We start from the raw sequence: 17,593 nt of genomic DNA, 5'->3' as shown, positions 1-17,593 counted from the left end.
TGTTTCATCTAATAAAAACCTTTTTCTTTGCAGATTACTTTTATTGGTAGATTCTTGTCCTCGTGTTTGCCTCTGATGTTCTTATTCTAGTCAGAATATAACCTTTCCATTGAAGTACTTTTAAAAACAACTTTACAGTGTGACGTGAAAAAAACGGATATTTTCTGATATTAAATGGAGAAATTTGGCAGACAGCTGTTATCAGTTTAATGATCAATATCCTTTCAAAGCAGTTCTGGTATTTAGGAGGATTGACATGGGACCATATGGAGGTTCAGACCTTTGGTTCCTGGTAGAGGTCCTATTTAGTCCCACAGGTTTTATAATGAGGATTTTGGAAAGGCATCCTTTTCTCATTGCTCCCATGGTAGTTTGTTTATATTTGTTTGGGTGTAAGGTCAAGGCCTTGATCTCACCACACCTACTGCATTTAAAGGATGTTGCATTTAATTGAAAACAAATGTGTTAAAGCTGTAATCAGCGTGACTAAAGTGAAGGCACCAGTCACGATGACATTGTTACTAAAATAATCCCAATGAAAATTCACACCTTAAACTTTCTAGAGCTCAGTTTTTAGACAACAGCGTTTTATTTTATTATATTTCTAAACTTTTTAAGGAACACTACTTAATGTTGCTTACAGGCCTGCTAATGAAGGCTAATCTGGCAACTGTCGTGCATCCTGTCTCTTCGCTGAGCCCTGTCCAGGCAGTAAAAGTCAGCTATTGAATCTTCTTTTATATTTTACCCGCTTTTTTTCTTTTTTTTCTTGCTTCTTCCAGTAATGTCCTTTTGCCTTTCTTTGATGAATCAGCCATGGTGCACAAGCAAAAATGGTCATTGTGTTGGTATCCAGTTGCTAGCATGTAGCATGGTGCTGATGTGAGGCTTCTCTATAGGACAGCAACGGCAACAGAAATGTACATAAAAAATTTTAATGTGTCATCAACATGAGTCAGAAGAACTGAGTTTGTTGGCCATAAAGTAATGTAGTACTATTATAATGTTGATGTAACTTTTTAAATAAAATATAAGATGTACATAATCAGAAAAAAAAAACAAAGAAGACAAAAGATTAAATACAAAATAAATTACTTTTAATACAAACCAAAGTCAATGGGAAATATTTCATCATTATCCTTATTACCATCATAATGGCATTATGGTTTCCCATCATAAACATATCCTGTTTTTTCATAAGGGGGTATATTTAAATATGGTAGTCAGATCTGCAAATATTTAAACAATGAAACATTTCCAAGATGAAGTGACATACAAGGTAGAGAAACTGCTTAGGATTTATTGCTCTTTAACATTTTTTAAAAGGGTTCAAATGTAATTTGGCAATTGATTCGTGACAAACTGTTTCCTTACCAATTGGGGCTTCTCCTTTTATTTCTTCGTCAGTAGCTGGTGAAAGTCCTGAAGCTGATTTCAGGTAGTGGCATTTAGCATTCACAAGCTGTTGCTGTGGACTCATAAATGTCTTTAAAGAAGCTCTGAGAAGACAAATCAGAAGATAAGAGCCTCCTGAGAAAAAAATAAATGAGTATATAAACACACCGGTGAGTTCAAAAACATAAAAAAAGCCTGAACGACGGTGGATTCCAGCGGTGATGGATAATCCCAGGATCCTCTTCATGATAAAGAAAAACCACCTAACGACACCCAGCTGAGAGAAGACGCTTTACAAAAGCACATCTTTAAAAGCCAAAGCAGTTTTGGACAGATTAAACTAAGATAAACCCCCAAAAATATGGAGCAATTCACCTCCAAAGCAATGACATCATCTGTAAAATATGAGGAGGCAGTGTGATGCCAATGGCACTGCATCACTACCGCTTATAGCTGGATGTAAAAGAAATACAATTCAGCCAAATGCAGAAACATTGATTGGACAGTTCTGTACAGTGAAGATGAAAAACTACCCAAAACATTGTGTGAAAGGAACCCAGGAGGATTTAAGATAATCACTTCATCTCTACTTAATCAAGTCGCTTTTCACTTAAAGACTAAATTAAGTACGTTGCAGCAAAAGCCTGGCAAGGCGTCACAAAGGAGGGAAAAAACATTTCATTTATGGCTTATGTTCTGGTTTTATTTCATTAAAGCTGATTGCGTTCACTCCCACATCCATTATTGAATTACCAAGTAGTATCTGTGTCCAAATATTTCTGGACTCAACTATATTACTTTCAGAGTCAACACTGTGTGTTCTGGAAAGGCAAGATTATCTCAGAGGAAACGGTCATCGTGTCACCAGCCTCGATAGATCCCCTCTCTGCTTGGAGCATGAAGATACGCATTAAGTACTGTGTGTTATTGACTGCAGGGCTGGGGAGATGAGATCATTTGAAATTTGAATGCTTCCCTCTCACAGTGTTGCTAAAGGGAAAGGTCACGGAGTCTCAGGGATCAATAAATTCATCCCCTTGGGAGTTTGATTAACCCAGAAAATGTAGCATCAGCGTGAGTGACGGGTCAGGAGTTACACTCCTTCTAGTATTGAACGTTTGATCTCCTGGTGGTGTTGGAGTAAAGATCACAGGGTCGCAACATCAACGTTTTCTTCCCTGTAGTGAGCTTGAATGTGAACATTTGCCTTTATTTCAACTACCTGCGTTCTAATATTTACTATCAAGTCAATCAGCAGATCTCTCACTCATCTGAAAACCACAGCTGTGTGTGTAGAAGGTAATCTAAAGAAATCAAGCTGTGAATGTACTAACCAGTAAAAATCTAACGCTTGTTGTAATTTGGCAGTGAGACTGATTTAATATGCGAGATGCTCAACTGCAAACTGGAGCTGAACTGATTAGTCGGTTTGATTGAATGTAATTGGTACTAATTTTTAACTGTTAGTTGTTTAATCAAACAAAATTCAGTTTTCACCCCATCAGATGTGAACGTTTTCTGCAACCATGTTAGATGCTACATGTTTGTGCAACTCTAAGAAAACAGTTTAAATGTTAATTGATTATCAGTGAAGATAAATGTTCATTTTCAGCCATGTTTGTTTGACTTGGCAATCATAATGAAAAGTTAAACGGAGAGCACATCCTGTTTGAATTGTGAAATTCAGGTGTTGGAACGTGAGTAATAAATGATGGGGTTTCTTACCCTAACGCATCCTTTAGTTCAGGTAAACGAAGGCAAACTGTTGAAGCACCGTGTGAGGAGTATGTAGAACCACCTTTCACATCAATATCTTGAAGTCATCCATTTCTCCGTGACATTATCAGTCTCTCACGTTGCTGTAAAGTAATTGTGCTTTACTCTTCTTTGGTATTACTTCACTTCTTTGAGGTTTGGAGCATTTTTTTCTGCACATCACTCTTCATGTCCCCGATACCACCACTTTCATTCAAGCTGAGGTCTGGACTTGAACAGTACTTTAACAATGCTGTAATTCTTTTCTTTTAGTCATTCTTTGTAGATTTGTTGCTGCGTTTAGGATTATTTTTGTGTTTCATGAACTGATTTTAGCCAAGCTTTAGCTTCATTACAGAATACTTAGTTGCACAGAGGAGTTAATGGTCCACAGTGACTGAAAGATGTGCAGGTCATGCAGCTGCAGAACACACCTATATCACAAAGTGTTTGTGCTAATATCTTGTGTTTGGTTTTCACCCTACACGGTGCTGTGCATTATAACCAGAGTCATCCTCATGATTTCATCTGTCTGAGGAACCTTCAGACATGTATGAGATTAGGCCTGTCGCAGTAACAAATGTTGCCATGCAATTAATTGTCTCAGAAATTATTGCAATAAACAATAATATTGCTCTAAGTGATTATTGTTGTCATTTTGAGACCATTTTCAACTAAAATAACAACAATGCCATAATAATGTAAGTACACCCTTTCAATGATCAACATATTTTAATTTCTAAAGAACATTTAGCTCGATGTGCAGACTAGTTTATTCTCATCCAGTCCCCGGTCTGCTGAAACAGATCAGGATTTCTCCTGCGGTTTTGGACACATTGGTTATCTGTAACATATGGTCGCTAAACACCAAGTAACACTGTTACATAGTCTATAGTCAAGCTCATATAAGGGGACATGTTTGGACTTGACCAGAGGTGGAATGGTAAAATTTTGTCTTGATCGCCTTCAGTATGTCATTTTTTTTCTTGTTATTGTACGGTTGCAGAATGGCTGTTTGTAACATGTTTGTTCATCCAGACAATTCATACTGGCTGTGAAATGTTTGCAACATTTTCCAAAATGTTGCCTTTTTAACAATATTAAAGAGCAGCATGGCTTTACCAACCACGCTGTCTGAGTGTACACCACGTTGCACTGTCCTGTTTGTATGCAATCTGTCGGTTAAACACCGCAGTGATCGTGGACTGTCGGGAAGATGGAGCTAGCCTGTTTGTTAAGGTCTTTTTTTTTCCCAGCTGGGAAATCTCCAGTTGATGTGCAGATGGAAGCTTGTTGTATTGTTATGTTTAGTTCATATCGTCCTAAAACAAATGTGGCACTTCAGAAAATAAAGACAAATGAAAATTATTGCCTCCAGCAAACTTATTGCGCACATTTTTTCTTATCATGCGGTTAATTGACTTATTGCAACAGGTCCATCTGAGATAGAACTCTCTTGGACTGAACTGGCTGAAGCGTTCTCACTGGGAAGATTGGAAACTGTCTTCACCACTCTGTCTGTAGACTGTTAGACTCCAAATAGTTTGGAAACGACCTTTTTGACTTTCTCAGATTGATAGACAGCAATTGCTCCTCTGAGGTCATGGCTGAAGTTTGTCCTTCTTAACACACACGTCAATGCTCCATAGCGAGGATCGCCAACTCCAGACCCCTTTAGTCAGACCCCTGCTGCAACTCACCTGACTCCAAGTCATTAGAAGCTTGTGTCGAGCGTGACAGCAAGCTGCAGAAGAACCATTTCATTGAATCAGGTGTGTTGCAGGAAGGTAATATCTAAAACCTGCAGGGTACTGGTCCAAGAGGCGGGTGCGAGCTGATTTTACTGCCCTGACTGAGAAGAGGTTTGTTTTATGCTTTGATTAAAGGTGAAAGTAAATCTTTTTCACACAATAGTAGCTGTAAACTTATGAAAATAAAAGAAGATAAAATAATTAATAAAAAGTGTTTTTTTCCCCTCTGCTTTCAAAACATAAAAGAGAAAATGTAAATATGAGTATTTATCTGTTGATTCATTCATTCATTTCCAATTATCCAGTTCAGGGTTGTGGGGGTGAAATGGTTGGAACTGCTGATGGTGGACAGTTTTTCAGGCTTAATAAAATCTATTTCTAACCGCAGTCCATCTTTTCTATGGATTTCTACCTTTAATTGAAAGGCCTTTATGAGTTGTGCATTAGCTGGCATGCACGTCATGATGTGTTTGTGTGTACTTGTGTGTGTTTCAGGCTGCAGAGCTGTCCATCAAGTTCCTAAGTGGTGACCGAGCAGTTGAAGTGATTCAGGCGGTCGGACCGCGACTCACAAAGCTGAGAAAGTTCAACGCTGTGGGTGAAAACACACATACATGCACGAATAAACAAATAAATATGGGCATATATGAATCTTCATATATGCAACAAATTCTGATTGAATTACTCCATAATGTCACGTAAATATTTACCTCTCCCTCTTGTCTGGTTTGTGTTTTTGTTTGTATGTTCAAGGCTGCTGAGCTCTACTTAAACATGGACCTCATCAAAGAGGCGATCGATGTCTTCATCGAGGGTGAGGAGTGGAACAAAGCCAAGAGAGTCGCCAAGGAGCTGGAGCCGAGGTTTTCTTTTTTTTTTTTTTAAAACCCCTGCACCACATACACACAAACACCTGACTGTTACTATGGTTATTAGAGAAAAAAGAACACACACAAGGACACTGAATTGAAACTCTGAAGAAAAGAAGCTCAAAGTAAAGAGAAATGTTGTTTATTTTCAATGTAATTACGTAAAATTGATGCTTGTGTCGGCAGGTATGAAGATTACGTGGACCAAAAGTACAAAGAGCACCTTAAGAACCAAGGAAGAGTAGATTCTGTGAGTACAAGTTTACTTTCTGTTATGCTCTAAAGCTACTTCATAAAATATTACTAAATATAACTTTTAACCCTTTGATGCCTGTTTCTGACCACTGCTGGCCTTTGTTTATTTTATTTCTTCATGTCCAACTAATTTATTTAATCCATTGATATTCTTTTATTCATGCTTAAGGCCTTTACACTCCAGAACAGATGCGAATACATGATGCAAAATTGTGAATAATTCGTAAGGTGAATTATCAACGTTTCTGTCTATGTACACCAAGTTTGATGCGAAATTCGGAATAAATAATAAAAATCCTAAAACAAACTCACAAAGGGGAGTTGCCATGACAACAGTGTGCTGATGCTGCCAAAGAAAAGACAAAAAGAGCCGCTTGGTTCATCCTATTCTAGTTTTGTTGTTTATTCCAGGGCCCAAGCCCGCTTCAGAACGGACTTTAGGATGTCCGTGGGACAGTTGGAGGATCTGCTTTAGAAAGCAGAGGAGAAATAATAAACATGCCTGGCCATGTTGATACAAAGTTTGTATGAAATAGCAGCAAAAGTGACACCTGCTGAGCTCGGAATCACTGATCTATCAGTCAACATGCCTTCCCTTGTTGGTCGATTATATATTTGTCAAATGTGAATATTTTTTAAAAAATCGACCTCAGCTTGGCAAAATAAAATGCGCAAAATTGTTTTTGTTACTGATGTGAACATTAACATTTACTTTACGTTGATCCGATGAAAAACGCTAATTATTCAGGCAAAATTTTCAGAGTAAGTGTGTGAAGGCCTTTATGTGTGTATTTATTTAAATTTTACTTGCTTATTATTTGTCTTTATGTATTAATTGTTAATGCTATTTTTTCCTGTATTTATTTATTTTTATATCATTATAAATAAATTCAGGTCTTTTGAGGTTGATCCAAGACTGGACGTTTGGACCTGATTGCATCAAACCCAAGCTTCAAAATTCACTCATAACAACAAATATGATGAGGAAAAAAAAAAAAAAACTCGAGTTGGGTAGGAAGTTGTGATATTCCACAAGAAGTAAAACCAATCTGATATATTTGGAAGGAATATAAAAAGAAATCACTCATCCATTTCATGATGCAAAAATGTTGCAGCATTGCTGGATTTCTGGACCATTTCACTCCAATTTAAAGCTGCAGACTTGTTTGCTTCACCAGTGTCATTTAACAAATATGAACTTAGAGAGATGGAAAGTCTAATGGTCTCATTTTCAGTTTCACGCTGCGTTTCATGCTGTTTTTCTGACTGTGTCTTCAGCTGGTGGGTGTGGACGTCATGGCAGCCCTGGACCTGTATGCAGAGAAAGGCCAGTGGGAGAAATGTCTGGAAACAGCCTCCAAACAGGTATAATGCAGCCTGCTCACTGGAGCCACTCATTAAACCTTCGATTGTAATTTCATCATTAATATTAGCAATTATATTATTATGTGTTATCATTAAGGCTTTAAAGTTGAAAATGAAAAGTCTCAACTTCAGCTTTTACAGTTCAAAGCTGCATTATTTTTCTAAAGATCAGAGTTAATCCATCCTTCCTGACAAATGAAGCTATTACTTCTAAAAGCTTCATCAGGTGAGGAGAGCTTTCATTATTTTTTCTTAGCTTTTCTTATTGTAGATGAGAAAAATGGTCATGACTGATTTTAAGCACATCTTTTGGAGGTTTACCATACTGGGCAAGTCCATACTGGGCAGGTCCATACTGGGCAAATCCATACTGGGCAAATCCATACTGGGCAAGTCCATACTGGGCAAGTCCATACTGGGCAAATCCATACTGGGCAAATCCATACTGGGCAAATCCATACTGGGCAAATCCATACTGGGCAAGTCCATACTGGGCAAATCCATACTGGGCAAATCCATACTGGGCAAGTCCATACTGGGCAAATCCATACTGGGCAAATCCATACTGGGCAAGTCCATACTGGGCAAGTCCATACTGGGCAAATCCATACTGGGCAAGTCCATACTGGGCAAGTCCATACTGGGCAAATCCATACTGGGCAAATCCATACTGGGCAAGTCCATACTGGGCAGGTCCATACTGGGCAAGTCCATACTGGGCAAATCCATACTGGGCAAATCCATACTGGGCAAATCCATACTGGGCAAGTCCATACTGGGCAAATCCATACTGGGCAAGTCCATACTGGGCAAGTCCATACTGGGCAAATCCATACTGGGCAAGTCCATACTGGGCAAGTCCATACTGGGCAAGTCCATACTGGGCAAATCCATACTGGGCAAGTCCATACTGGGCAAGTCCATACTGGGCAAATCCATACTGGGCAAATCCATACTGGGCAAGTCCATACTGGGCAGGTCCATACTGGGCAAATCCATACTGGGCAAATCCATACTGGGCAAATCCATACTGGGCAAGTCCATACTGGGCAAGTCCATACTGGGCAAGTCCATACTGGGCAAATCCATACTGGGCAAATCCATACTGGGCAAATCCATACTGGGCAAATCCATACTGGGCAAGTCCATACTGGGCAGGTCCATACTGGGCAAATCCATACTGGGCAAATCCATACTGGGCAAGTCCATACTGGGCAAATCCATACTGGGCAAGTCCATACTGGGCAAATCCATACTGGGCAAGTCCATACTGGGCAAATCCATACTGGGCAAGTCCATACTGGGCAAGTCCATACTGGGCAAATCCATAATGGGCAAGTCCATACTGGGCAAGTCCATACTGGGCAAGTCCATACTGGGCAAGTCCATACTGGGCAAATCCATACTGGGCAAATCCATACTGGGCAAGTCCATACTGGGCAAGTCCATACTGGGCAAATCCATACTGGGCAAATCCATACTGGGCAAGTCCATACTGGGCAAATCCATACTGGGCAAGTCCATACTGGGCAAGTCCATACTGGGCAAGTCCATACTGGGCAAATCCATACTGGGCAGGTCCATACTGGGCAAATCCATACTGGGCAAGTCCATACTGGGCAAGTCCATACTGGGCAAGTCCATACTGGGCAAATCCATACTGGGCAAGTCCATACTGGGCAAATCCATACTGGGCAAATCCATACTGGGCAAGTCCATACTGGGCAAGTCCATACTGGGCAAATCCATACTGGGCAAATCCATACTGGGCAAGTCCATACTGGGCAAGTCTAGAGACCATTAGTTCTCGGCACATTGATGGCAGCAGAAAGGAGATGCAGAGATGTATTTAAACATGTAGAAAAATAAGTAGAAATACAGAATGGAAGCTAAAAACAGTAATTGTACTTTTTTTCCCCCAACAATTTGTCATTTATATAAACATTACACCCCCCCCACTTCCCCTCATCCACATACACACACACACACACAACTTTCCCACAATTACACACTCATATCTTAGCAGATTAGAAATTATTATAAATATGAAAAAAAAATGTTTTTAAATGATATTTTACAAGTGTAGTACATTTTTAAACAGCTTAGATGTCAGTGTTTGGTCTGACACACACACACACACACACACACACACACACACACACACACACACACACACACACACACACACACACACACACACAGCCGGAATCCTTTTAGACAGGCATCTTTCAGGACTTTCCATTGCCTGTCAGTGATCCCACATTGCTTTGACTATTTTGAGGTCCAAACTCTGAGGAGGATTCCTTCACTCCGTCAGACTTGTTGCCACTGATTTTCAGTCTAGTTCTTGCATCATGTGGCATCCATCAGCCTTTCTTCCATCTTTCTCTTCTTGACAGCCAGCCTTCAAAGGAGGCCATATCTGACGATGTCTCAGTCAACAGTTGATGGCCTAAATGAAGGTCCAGATATTTCTCAGATCTTATATCAGGTCATTTTAGGACTTCTTTACTTTTAAATACTGTTTGCTGTTTGTTGTGTGTATCAGACACTGCTTCCATCCAAAACAAATTTCACTCTTTTTTTTTTTAAGGACACTGCACAGCATGCTGAGTGAGATCTGGCGTCTTTTCAGCTAATAGCTCTGTAGGAATCTCCTTTATGGTTCAGTAATGGCCTTTTATGTGTAACGGCTAAGTCAACCCATAACCCTTTAAGACCCGAACCATGATTCAGTAAGAAAAGTCCAATATGGTGAATATGAGGGGTTTAAATGTCAAGATCAAGTTAAGTTATGTAGCACATTTTTTTTGCAACAGCAGCTGCTCAAAGTCCTGAAAAATAAAGCAACAAACAACAAACAGTCCATAAAATAAAAAAACTGCTCAGTAAAAAATAAGTACAATCTGGAATGGGGAAAAAACTAGAATAAAAATAAAATGGACAATGGACAAGTTTTGATCAAATGTCAGCGCAGAAGAGTGGATTTGAAGTAGAGACTTGAATCCAGAGACGGACTCGGAAGCTCTGATATGACGGGAAAGAAGCGGCAACAGAAAAAGCTCTGTCACCCCTGGATTTAAGTCTGACAAATGGGACGTTCAGTCAGAACTGTGAAGAGGACTTCAGAGTCCTGGCTGGAGCATGCTGGTGTAACAACGCTGACAAATACGACTGAGCCAAACCATTTAAGGCTTTATAAACTATGAATAAAATCTTGTACTGGGTCCTAAAACTAACTGGAAGCCAATGCAAAGAGGCAAGCACAGAGGTGATATGATCCAATCGTTGTGTTCCTCTAAGCAACTGAGCTCTATTAAATTCATTTTTTAACTGAGTTATGTGTTATATGTTGACACTACTCTGGTTCATCCCTTCAGTTAGATGCTTTCTTATGCTAAAATAAATCAAAGGTCAGTCGGTGGCTTCTGTTTGGAAATGATACACATGAAAATGGTGAAATACAAGAACTGGACTGGAAAACAAACTGAAAACCCTTTTAGAAAGCCTGCAGAACTATCACTAAAGATCACTTTGAAAGATTACACATAAGGCCGACTCCTTGGAAACACCAGTAAATGATGGTTGCTCGAGACTTTTGCATGTAATTATACATGTGTATGTGTTCAGGTGGTGTGACAGTGAAACCTCCGGTTTATATGAGGAGGATATATATCCTCAGTGGAAATGTCTGCAAGGTTGAAGCCGCCTCATTAATGTTCCGTGTTTTTCCAGAACTTCAAGATCCTCCATAAGTACATCGCTCTTTATGCCACTCATCTTATCAAGGAGGGGAATGCTCTGAAAGCTCTTCAGGTTTATATACAGCATGGAGTTCCTCCTAACCCTCAGGTACACACACACACACACAAACACACACACACATCCAAGCTGCTGAAAACTACAACAACTTTAGTCACTTTATGAAATTTAGAAATAAATAATAAAAAAAAAAAAGATTCCCACCATTTATATTTACAATTTGCCTCCTTTTCAGACGTTTTCTTGTTCCGTTGTGTTCATTCTTTGTTTTCTTTATTATTATTGTGACCGGTGTTAAATGTCCTTCACCTTTTTTCCCCCGATCAGAACTTTAACATCTACAAGCGTCTGTTCCTGGACCTGATTAACCTTCCTGACACCGACAGACCTGAATCTTACCGCATGTGGGCCGACCTGCGCGATTTTCTGCTGCGGCTGGTGAATCTCAACACAAAACACACGTCATCTTTCATCTCTGATACCATCTTGCATCCTTAGCATGATATTCCACATGTAACTCTGAAGCAACTCTGTGATTACAGTGTGAAAACATGTCCAAGTCAGCCGAGGCCAACTCTCCGGCTCACGAAGATTTTGAGCAGATGCTAGTGATTGCACACTACTTCGCCACGCGATCTGCAGCTAAAGGAGTGGAGCAGCTGGTAGAGTCCCAACAAACTGCCTGAATAAACATTGTTTCAGCTCAGCTTAAACTCTGGTTTAATGCATGGGCACAATTTCCACACAACAGTAAATCATTCAGGCTTCTTCTGCTTTCAGATGAGCATTGCAGCCAAGCTGTCGGTGTCTCTGCTGCGTCACACTGAGCTCGTTCCTGCAGACAAGGCCTTCTACGAGGCTGGTCTGGCCTGCAAGGTGGGTCCACCAATCAGGCAGGAGATCCGTTCCTCTTTAAGTTTAATTATTTTCTCTACTAGTTTCAAATCATCAGCTTTGAGGTGCTGATTCGTTACTTTGTATGATCTATGATCTGATTTGCCTTTTTTAGTAGTTTTTTTCCAGTATAGATCAATAAACATTTATATTTATTTGGTAAAACTGTCTAAATTACTCAGAAAATTAATACAGTTGCAAGTCTTTTATTGATTAAAGTACATTTAAAAGTTAAGGTGTTTGTTTCAGTACTTCCCTACATATCTACAAAACCTCTAATTCACTTTTATTGATCTGTTGGATTCGCTGTTATGGCATTTTAAGGGTAAACTGAACAACTGAGAGCAGAATTTCTTTGGGAAATGCTTTCTGTAACTGTATTATGTAAACTGTTATGTCACATATTTGTTCCTTCTGGCAGGCTGTTGGCTGGGAGAACATGGCTTTCATCTTTCTCAACCACTTCCTGGACTTCTGTGATGTAAGCACTTGCTTTTCAATTGCCTATAAAACCTTGGAAATATTATTTTCACCACTCATTTATTTATCTGTTTTTAATTCAGCCTATTTTATATTTGAATCGGTCCCTGTCTGTCTCTAGGCCATTGACGAGGGCACCCTGAACACTCTGGACCACACAGACTTCATTGACACTGATATTCCATTTGAGGTTCCAGTTCCCACCAAACTCTGTGTCACTGTAAGACATGATCTTCACCCACCCACCCAGCACACATCCACAGGCTGCGGTCATACTGATAGATGGAGACAATATTGGTGTTGTGCTACAAATCAGATCTGGGACCGTTAGTGTCACATTCCTGGGTGGCATTGTTTATAAATGAGAACAAATGGAGCCTGTGCAGATTTATGAAATCATTAGTGCCGCTGTCAGCTGATCATCAGCTGTTTGATTGATCCATTTAACCACTTAGTCGTTAGCTGCAGGCTCACAGAAGTGATGAGACCCAGGCACGGGGAAAATCTGGCAAACATACACATTAGGACCCTGATGGTGACTGAATATTTTATGGGTCACATCTTTTATCGCTCAGAATGAATGACGATGGTATATAGAGTGGATATAGAGATAAGTAAACATCGATGGCATCCATAGACTAATTAGTTGATTTTTTTAATACGGTTTATCATCGTCAATATGTTTTATAATTCTTTACATTTATAGACTTACCTTCCATTTTATAAGATCCATCTTGCTAGCACCAGGGTGGGCCTCATTCTTACTTCAGAACTGCCTCAATTCTTGGTGTTATTGATTCAACAATGTGTTGGAAACATTCCTCAGAGGTTTTGCTCCATGTTGGCATGAAGTGTCACACAGTTTCTGCACATCCATGATGAGAATCTCCCGTTCCACCACATCCCAAAGCTGCCCTGTTGGACTGGGATCTGGTGATTGTGGAGGCCGTTGGAGGACAGTGAACTCATCGTCATGGTGGAGATGATGTGAGCTTTGTGACATGGTGCATCATCCTGCTGGAAGTTTCCATCAGAAGATGCTACACTGAGGTTATAAAGGGAAGGACATGGTATGCCTCGGTACTAAAGGGTCCAGGAAAATACACCCTGCACCATCACATCACCAGCAGACGGAATATTTGATCCAGGAGCATGATGGATCCATGCTTTCATGTTGTTTCCACCATATTTTGAACATAACATTTAAATGTGGAGCTGAAATTAAGATTCATCCAACCAAGCAACATTTTTCCCATCTTCCATTGTCCTGTTCTGGTGAGTGTGTGTGAATTGTAGCATCAGTTTCCTGTTCTTAGCTGACAGGAGTGGCAGCTGGTGTGGTCTTCTGCTGCTGTGGACCATCTGTTTCAATGTTGGATGTGTTGTGTGTTCAGAGAAGGTTCAAAGTCACTTCAATCACATTTCTTCCTCAATTTGAACTTCAGAAAGTTATCTTGATCATGTCTACACGACTAAATGCATTGAACTGCTGCTATGTTACTGGTTGATCAGATATATTTTTGACAACAAATAATTAAACAAGTGCACTAGATAAAGTGGTCCGTCAGTGTAAATGATAGAAAAAGTGCCAACTTTTTGAGATTAATAGAATCAGAACTTTTTTACTTAATAAACCTATGGATATCTGTGTGCATGGTTTAACTTGTTTTTGTGTGTGTGTGTGTGTGTGTGTGTGTGTGTGTGTGTTTATAGGACGCCCAGCGAGAGCAGATTCGTGACTGGGTGCTGATGGTTTCCATGGACCAACGTGTGGAGCAGGTTCTGCCTCTTGATGAAAGGAACACATATGAAGCTTCACTAGTGGCTGCCAACACCGGCCTTCGCTCGCTGCCTTGTGTTCTTACTGGTAACACACACACGCACAGGCGCTTTTAAATGATCATTAAAGACACAAATGATTTTTTGTGGGGAAACTCATTTGAAAAAAAATCCAATACTTTATGGAAAAAAAGCTGAAAGTAATTCATTTATGCAAATATTCTTGGTTTAGATAAATAAAACGACGTGTATCTGCAAGAGTTAATATGCTCTAAATGAACTTATTTTACATTGTGGACATTAATCATAGCAACAACCAGCTTTGTTAAATTAATTTAGTATTAGTCATTTTTATGTAAGGAAATCTGAATTTAAGTTATGATTATATTTTTGTACAAGTCTTATGAGATGTTTGCATGTTGAAAAATCTCTGCAGTTTTGAAGCTTGTAGTTTACATGTAATGGCTTAGTGTGTCGTTCTGTAGAAGGTAATCGCTCACCAACAATGTATTTCTGCTTATATTTTATCTTACGTTATTGTATCTTTACTCCCCTGTTTCCTTCTTATTTGTGCTTTTTGCCTTCAGAAATTCTCATTTAAGGTCCCTCCTTTAGAAAAGAGTCTTTTTCTTAGATTTTGTAATTCAAGATAGAATGAATTTCATTCAATAAACAGAGCATACCATCACTTGGTTGCTTGTGTTGATTTGTCAGATTGCGGTTTGACTGTAAATGCTGGCATAGTGTGTCTGCTGTACTTTGTGGTCTTTCTGCCTTCAGGCTACCCAGTGCTGAGGAATAAAATTGAGTTTTCATCAGCGGGGAAAGCAGCCAATAAAGAGGACTGGAACAAATTCCTCATGGCCACAAAGGTAAGACCAGATCAACAGATACTGTTTCTGAAAGATAAAGTGTCCTTTTATAAGAGAGAAAACTGAGAAATGTTGGGTCTTGAGTTTTCTACCGGCAGATAATGTCATCTTAAAAAGTTAAATGTCAGCAAGACTTTCTTCTAAATTTATGAGAAATAATTCTAGATGTTTTTTCTAGATTAGGTGTCATTTAATCTCAGGTGAAGCAGATCTATGTACATGCTTGTATTTTATATCTCTTTCGACATACGGTGGTAGATTTGTGGTTTTGTATGAATCCAGGAGATGATTAATTGCAGAATCCTTATCTCACATGAATTTTTGCTTGTATCTGCCATGTCTGTAGACTTCACACAGTCCTGAGTGTCAGGATGTCCTCAAGTTCATCGGTCAGTGGTGTGGTGGTCTTCCGGCGATGGGATTCTCTTTCCACTAACAGGAATATTTTCACATCTCCTGCATTTCATTTTGTCTTTCAAAATACTCCATCATCCCTTTTCTTTTCTCTGCTGTATAGTTACCTTTTTTTGCAAAACCTATTTATTTATTCAGCATTTCTGTATGCTTGACCTCCTTTCAAATCAGAGAAAAAGTTTTTTCTTTAGTCTAAAGCACACTGCCACATGAAGAATTACACTTTGAATTTGTTTGATTTTCTCCAAAAGGAAATGTAACTAAACAGTTTTTCCCTGAAACTGTCTGAAAAGGTGCAAAAAAGTCCATTTAACTTCCAAAATAAAAATGAATATGACTGAATAGTGAAAAAGCTTGATATTTCAGGAAATGCATTTAATTGACCACATGTATTTGTCTCCGCTATCTATTAGCTTAGCTAAGCTTAAGCTAACAGCTTAGCTTAGTTCTTTTCTAATTTTTAAGATATTTTAACTACTTTCTTTAATCCAGTGCAGAATTTTTTATCAATGAATTGTAAATGTAATAGCCATGAAATAGCCCAAGCAGAGGTGGATGTTTCCTTCTATCTGGTTAATACTCTAATCTCCCTTAAGTTAAGCTAACAGACTGGCTATGTTAGCAGTCTATTAGCTTAGCTTACAGTCTATTAGCTTTAGCTAGTATGTAATTATTGTCTATAAAAGGATAAAAAAAATTGTTCATACCAAGATGTGAAAGTTTGAATATTCACAACAAAAGCACAAATCTGGACAATTATAAATGCATCATAAATTTCATATTAAAACTGACTTTCCCATTCATTTGCGGTCATTCCGCTGTTCTTTTCATAGGTAACAACATAACGTTGTTATTTTAGCTTCAATATTAGCATTATAAATATATTGATTTGATTAATCGATTTAATATAAATGACCAAAAATCAATAATAGGATATCTGAAGTGTTTTTTCTTCACATGTCTATAATCATATCATAAAAAGAGTTCTTCATATTTGATATCAGTCTCATTTCCTCTGCAGCTCTAAACTCCACAATCCCTTTGTACTCTTTTGAATATCTGTAAAAATTCTTCGCACACAGATATCTTTGTAATTTGCCAACATTGATTTGACAGAGAAATTTCAAATATCAGGAAATGGTTTTCAGAAGTGGGTTGATCCACATTTGTTGCTCTTATGAGGAACTCTGTTAAAAATACCAACCTAGTGAAGCTTTTTGACATAGAAGAACATGCAAAGGTAATTTTCTACTTTTTCCTGGTGTGTTTATCCCAAACCACTGTCACCATACAGATGCATACATCTCCTAGTTTCTATACAATGTGTCATCCCAGTTCTCTAACGTCTCTTTGGATGGTGTTGCTGAAGTAAAGCCAGAGGTTTCTGTCAAAGTTCGGGTTAGGAAGCTCCAGCAGACACTCAACAGTACGACTGCTTAACTCTGGTTACATTTTAAAGGATGATTTAATGTGTACAGACTGAAATAAGCTCTTTTTTTCTGTGAATGTGTTTCGGAAACCAGTCTGTTGCCTTTATTGTGAGTTTGATGAGGAATGTATTTTACTGAATAAAGTTGAAAGAAAAATAGTTTTTGCTTCAAATATGTGATTAAAATCGGCTTTGCACCTTTTTCTGGGTGCATTTGTTTGTTGTTTTTGTTGTCAAATCTTTATTATGTATCTTAACATTTTTTGTGTCTAGTATGTCTTTTTCCCCTAACTTCATAGCTGCTTGCATGAGATTTTTTGCATCCTTTTTCTTTTTTAGTGTTTAGTGTTTGTCTTTTTCTTGTTGTTTCACACATATTCAAAGGTTTCACATCTTTACTTTTGTGCTTTTCAGTGCTTGTTTAGTTTCTTAACACACTATAGTTGTTTCTCTTTAAATTGTTTTGTCTTTCTTGTTCAACACTCATTGTTGCAAAGTTCCTTTTCTCTTCACTGTGCTTTTGTGTTTGTCTGCAGCCGTCTTCCCACTTATTGCCAGTATTTCACACTTTTT

General features: G+C 38.7%; 1 protein-coding gene across 1 annotated transcript in view; it reads left to right on the top strand.

Moving 5' to 3' along the window:
• Window positions 1-16,999, top strand: part of ift172 (intraflagellar transport 172) — a 54,962-nt gene extending 37,963 nt beyond the window's left edge. The window contains exons 36-48 of the mRNA XM_079255261.1: window positions 5,397-5,495; window positions 5,655-5,764; window positions 5,957-6,020; window positions 7,304-7,390; window positions 11,126-11,242; window positions 11,480-11,590; window positions 11,695-11,814; window positions 11,933-12,028; window positions 12,468-12,527; window positions 12,648-12,746; window positions 14,240-14,393; window positions 15,086-15,177; window positions 15,524-16,999. Coding sequence (XP_079111387.1) covers window positions 5,397-5,495; window positions 5,655-5,764; window positions 5,957-6,020; window positions 7,304-7,390; window positions 11,126-11,242; window positions 11,480-11,590; window positions 11,695-11,814; window positions 11,933-12,028; window positions 12,468-12,527; window positions 12,648-12,746; window positions 14,240-14,393; window positions 15,086-15,177; window positions 15,524-15,613 — 1,299 coding nt within the window. The 3' untranslated portion in view covers window positions 15,614-16,999. The remainder of the gene's footprint in view (window positions 1-5,396; window positions 5,496-5,654; window positions 5,765-5,956; window positions 6,021-7,303; window positions 7,391-11,125; window positions 11,243-11,479; window positions 11,591-11,694; window positions 11,815-11,932; window positions 12,029-12,467; window positions 12,528-12,647; window positions 12,747-14,239; window positions 14,394-15,085; window positions 15,178-15,523) is intronic.
• Window positions 17,000-17,593: the final 594 nt, after the last annotated feature.

This window comes from Telmatherina bonti, assembly GCF_933228915.1.
Source record: "Telmatherina bonti genome assembly, chromosome: 16".
Lineage (NCBI taxonomy): Eukaryota > Metazoa > Chordata > Actinopteri > Atheriniformes > Telmatherinidae > Telmatherina > Telmatherina bonti.
This window is presented reverse-complemented; position numbering and strand designations above follow the sequence as displayed.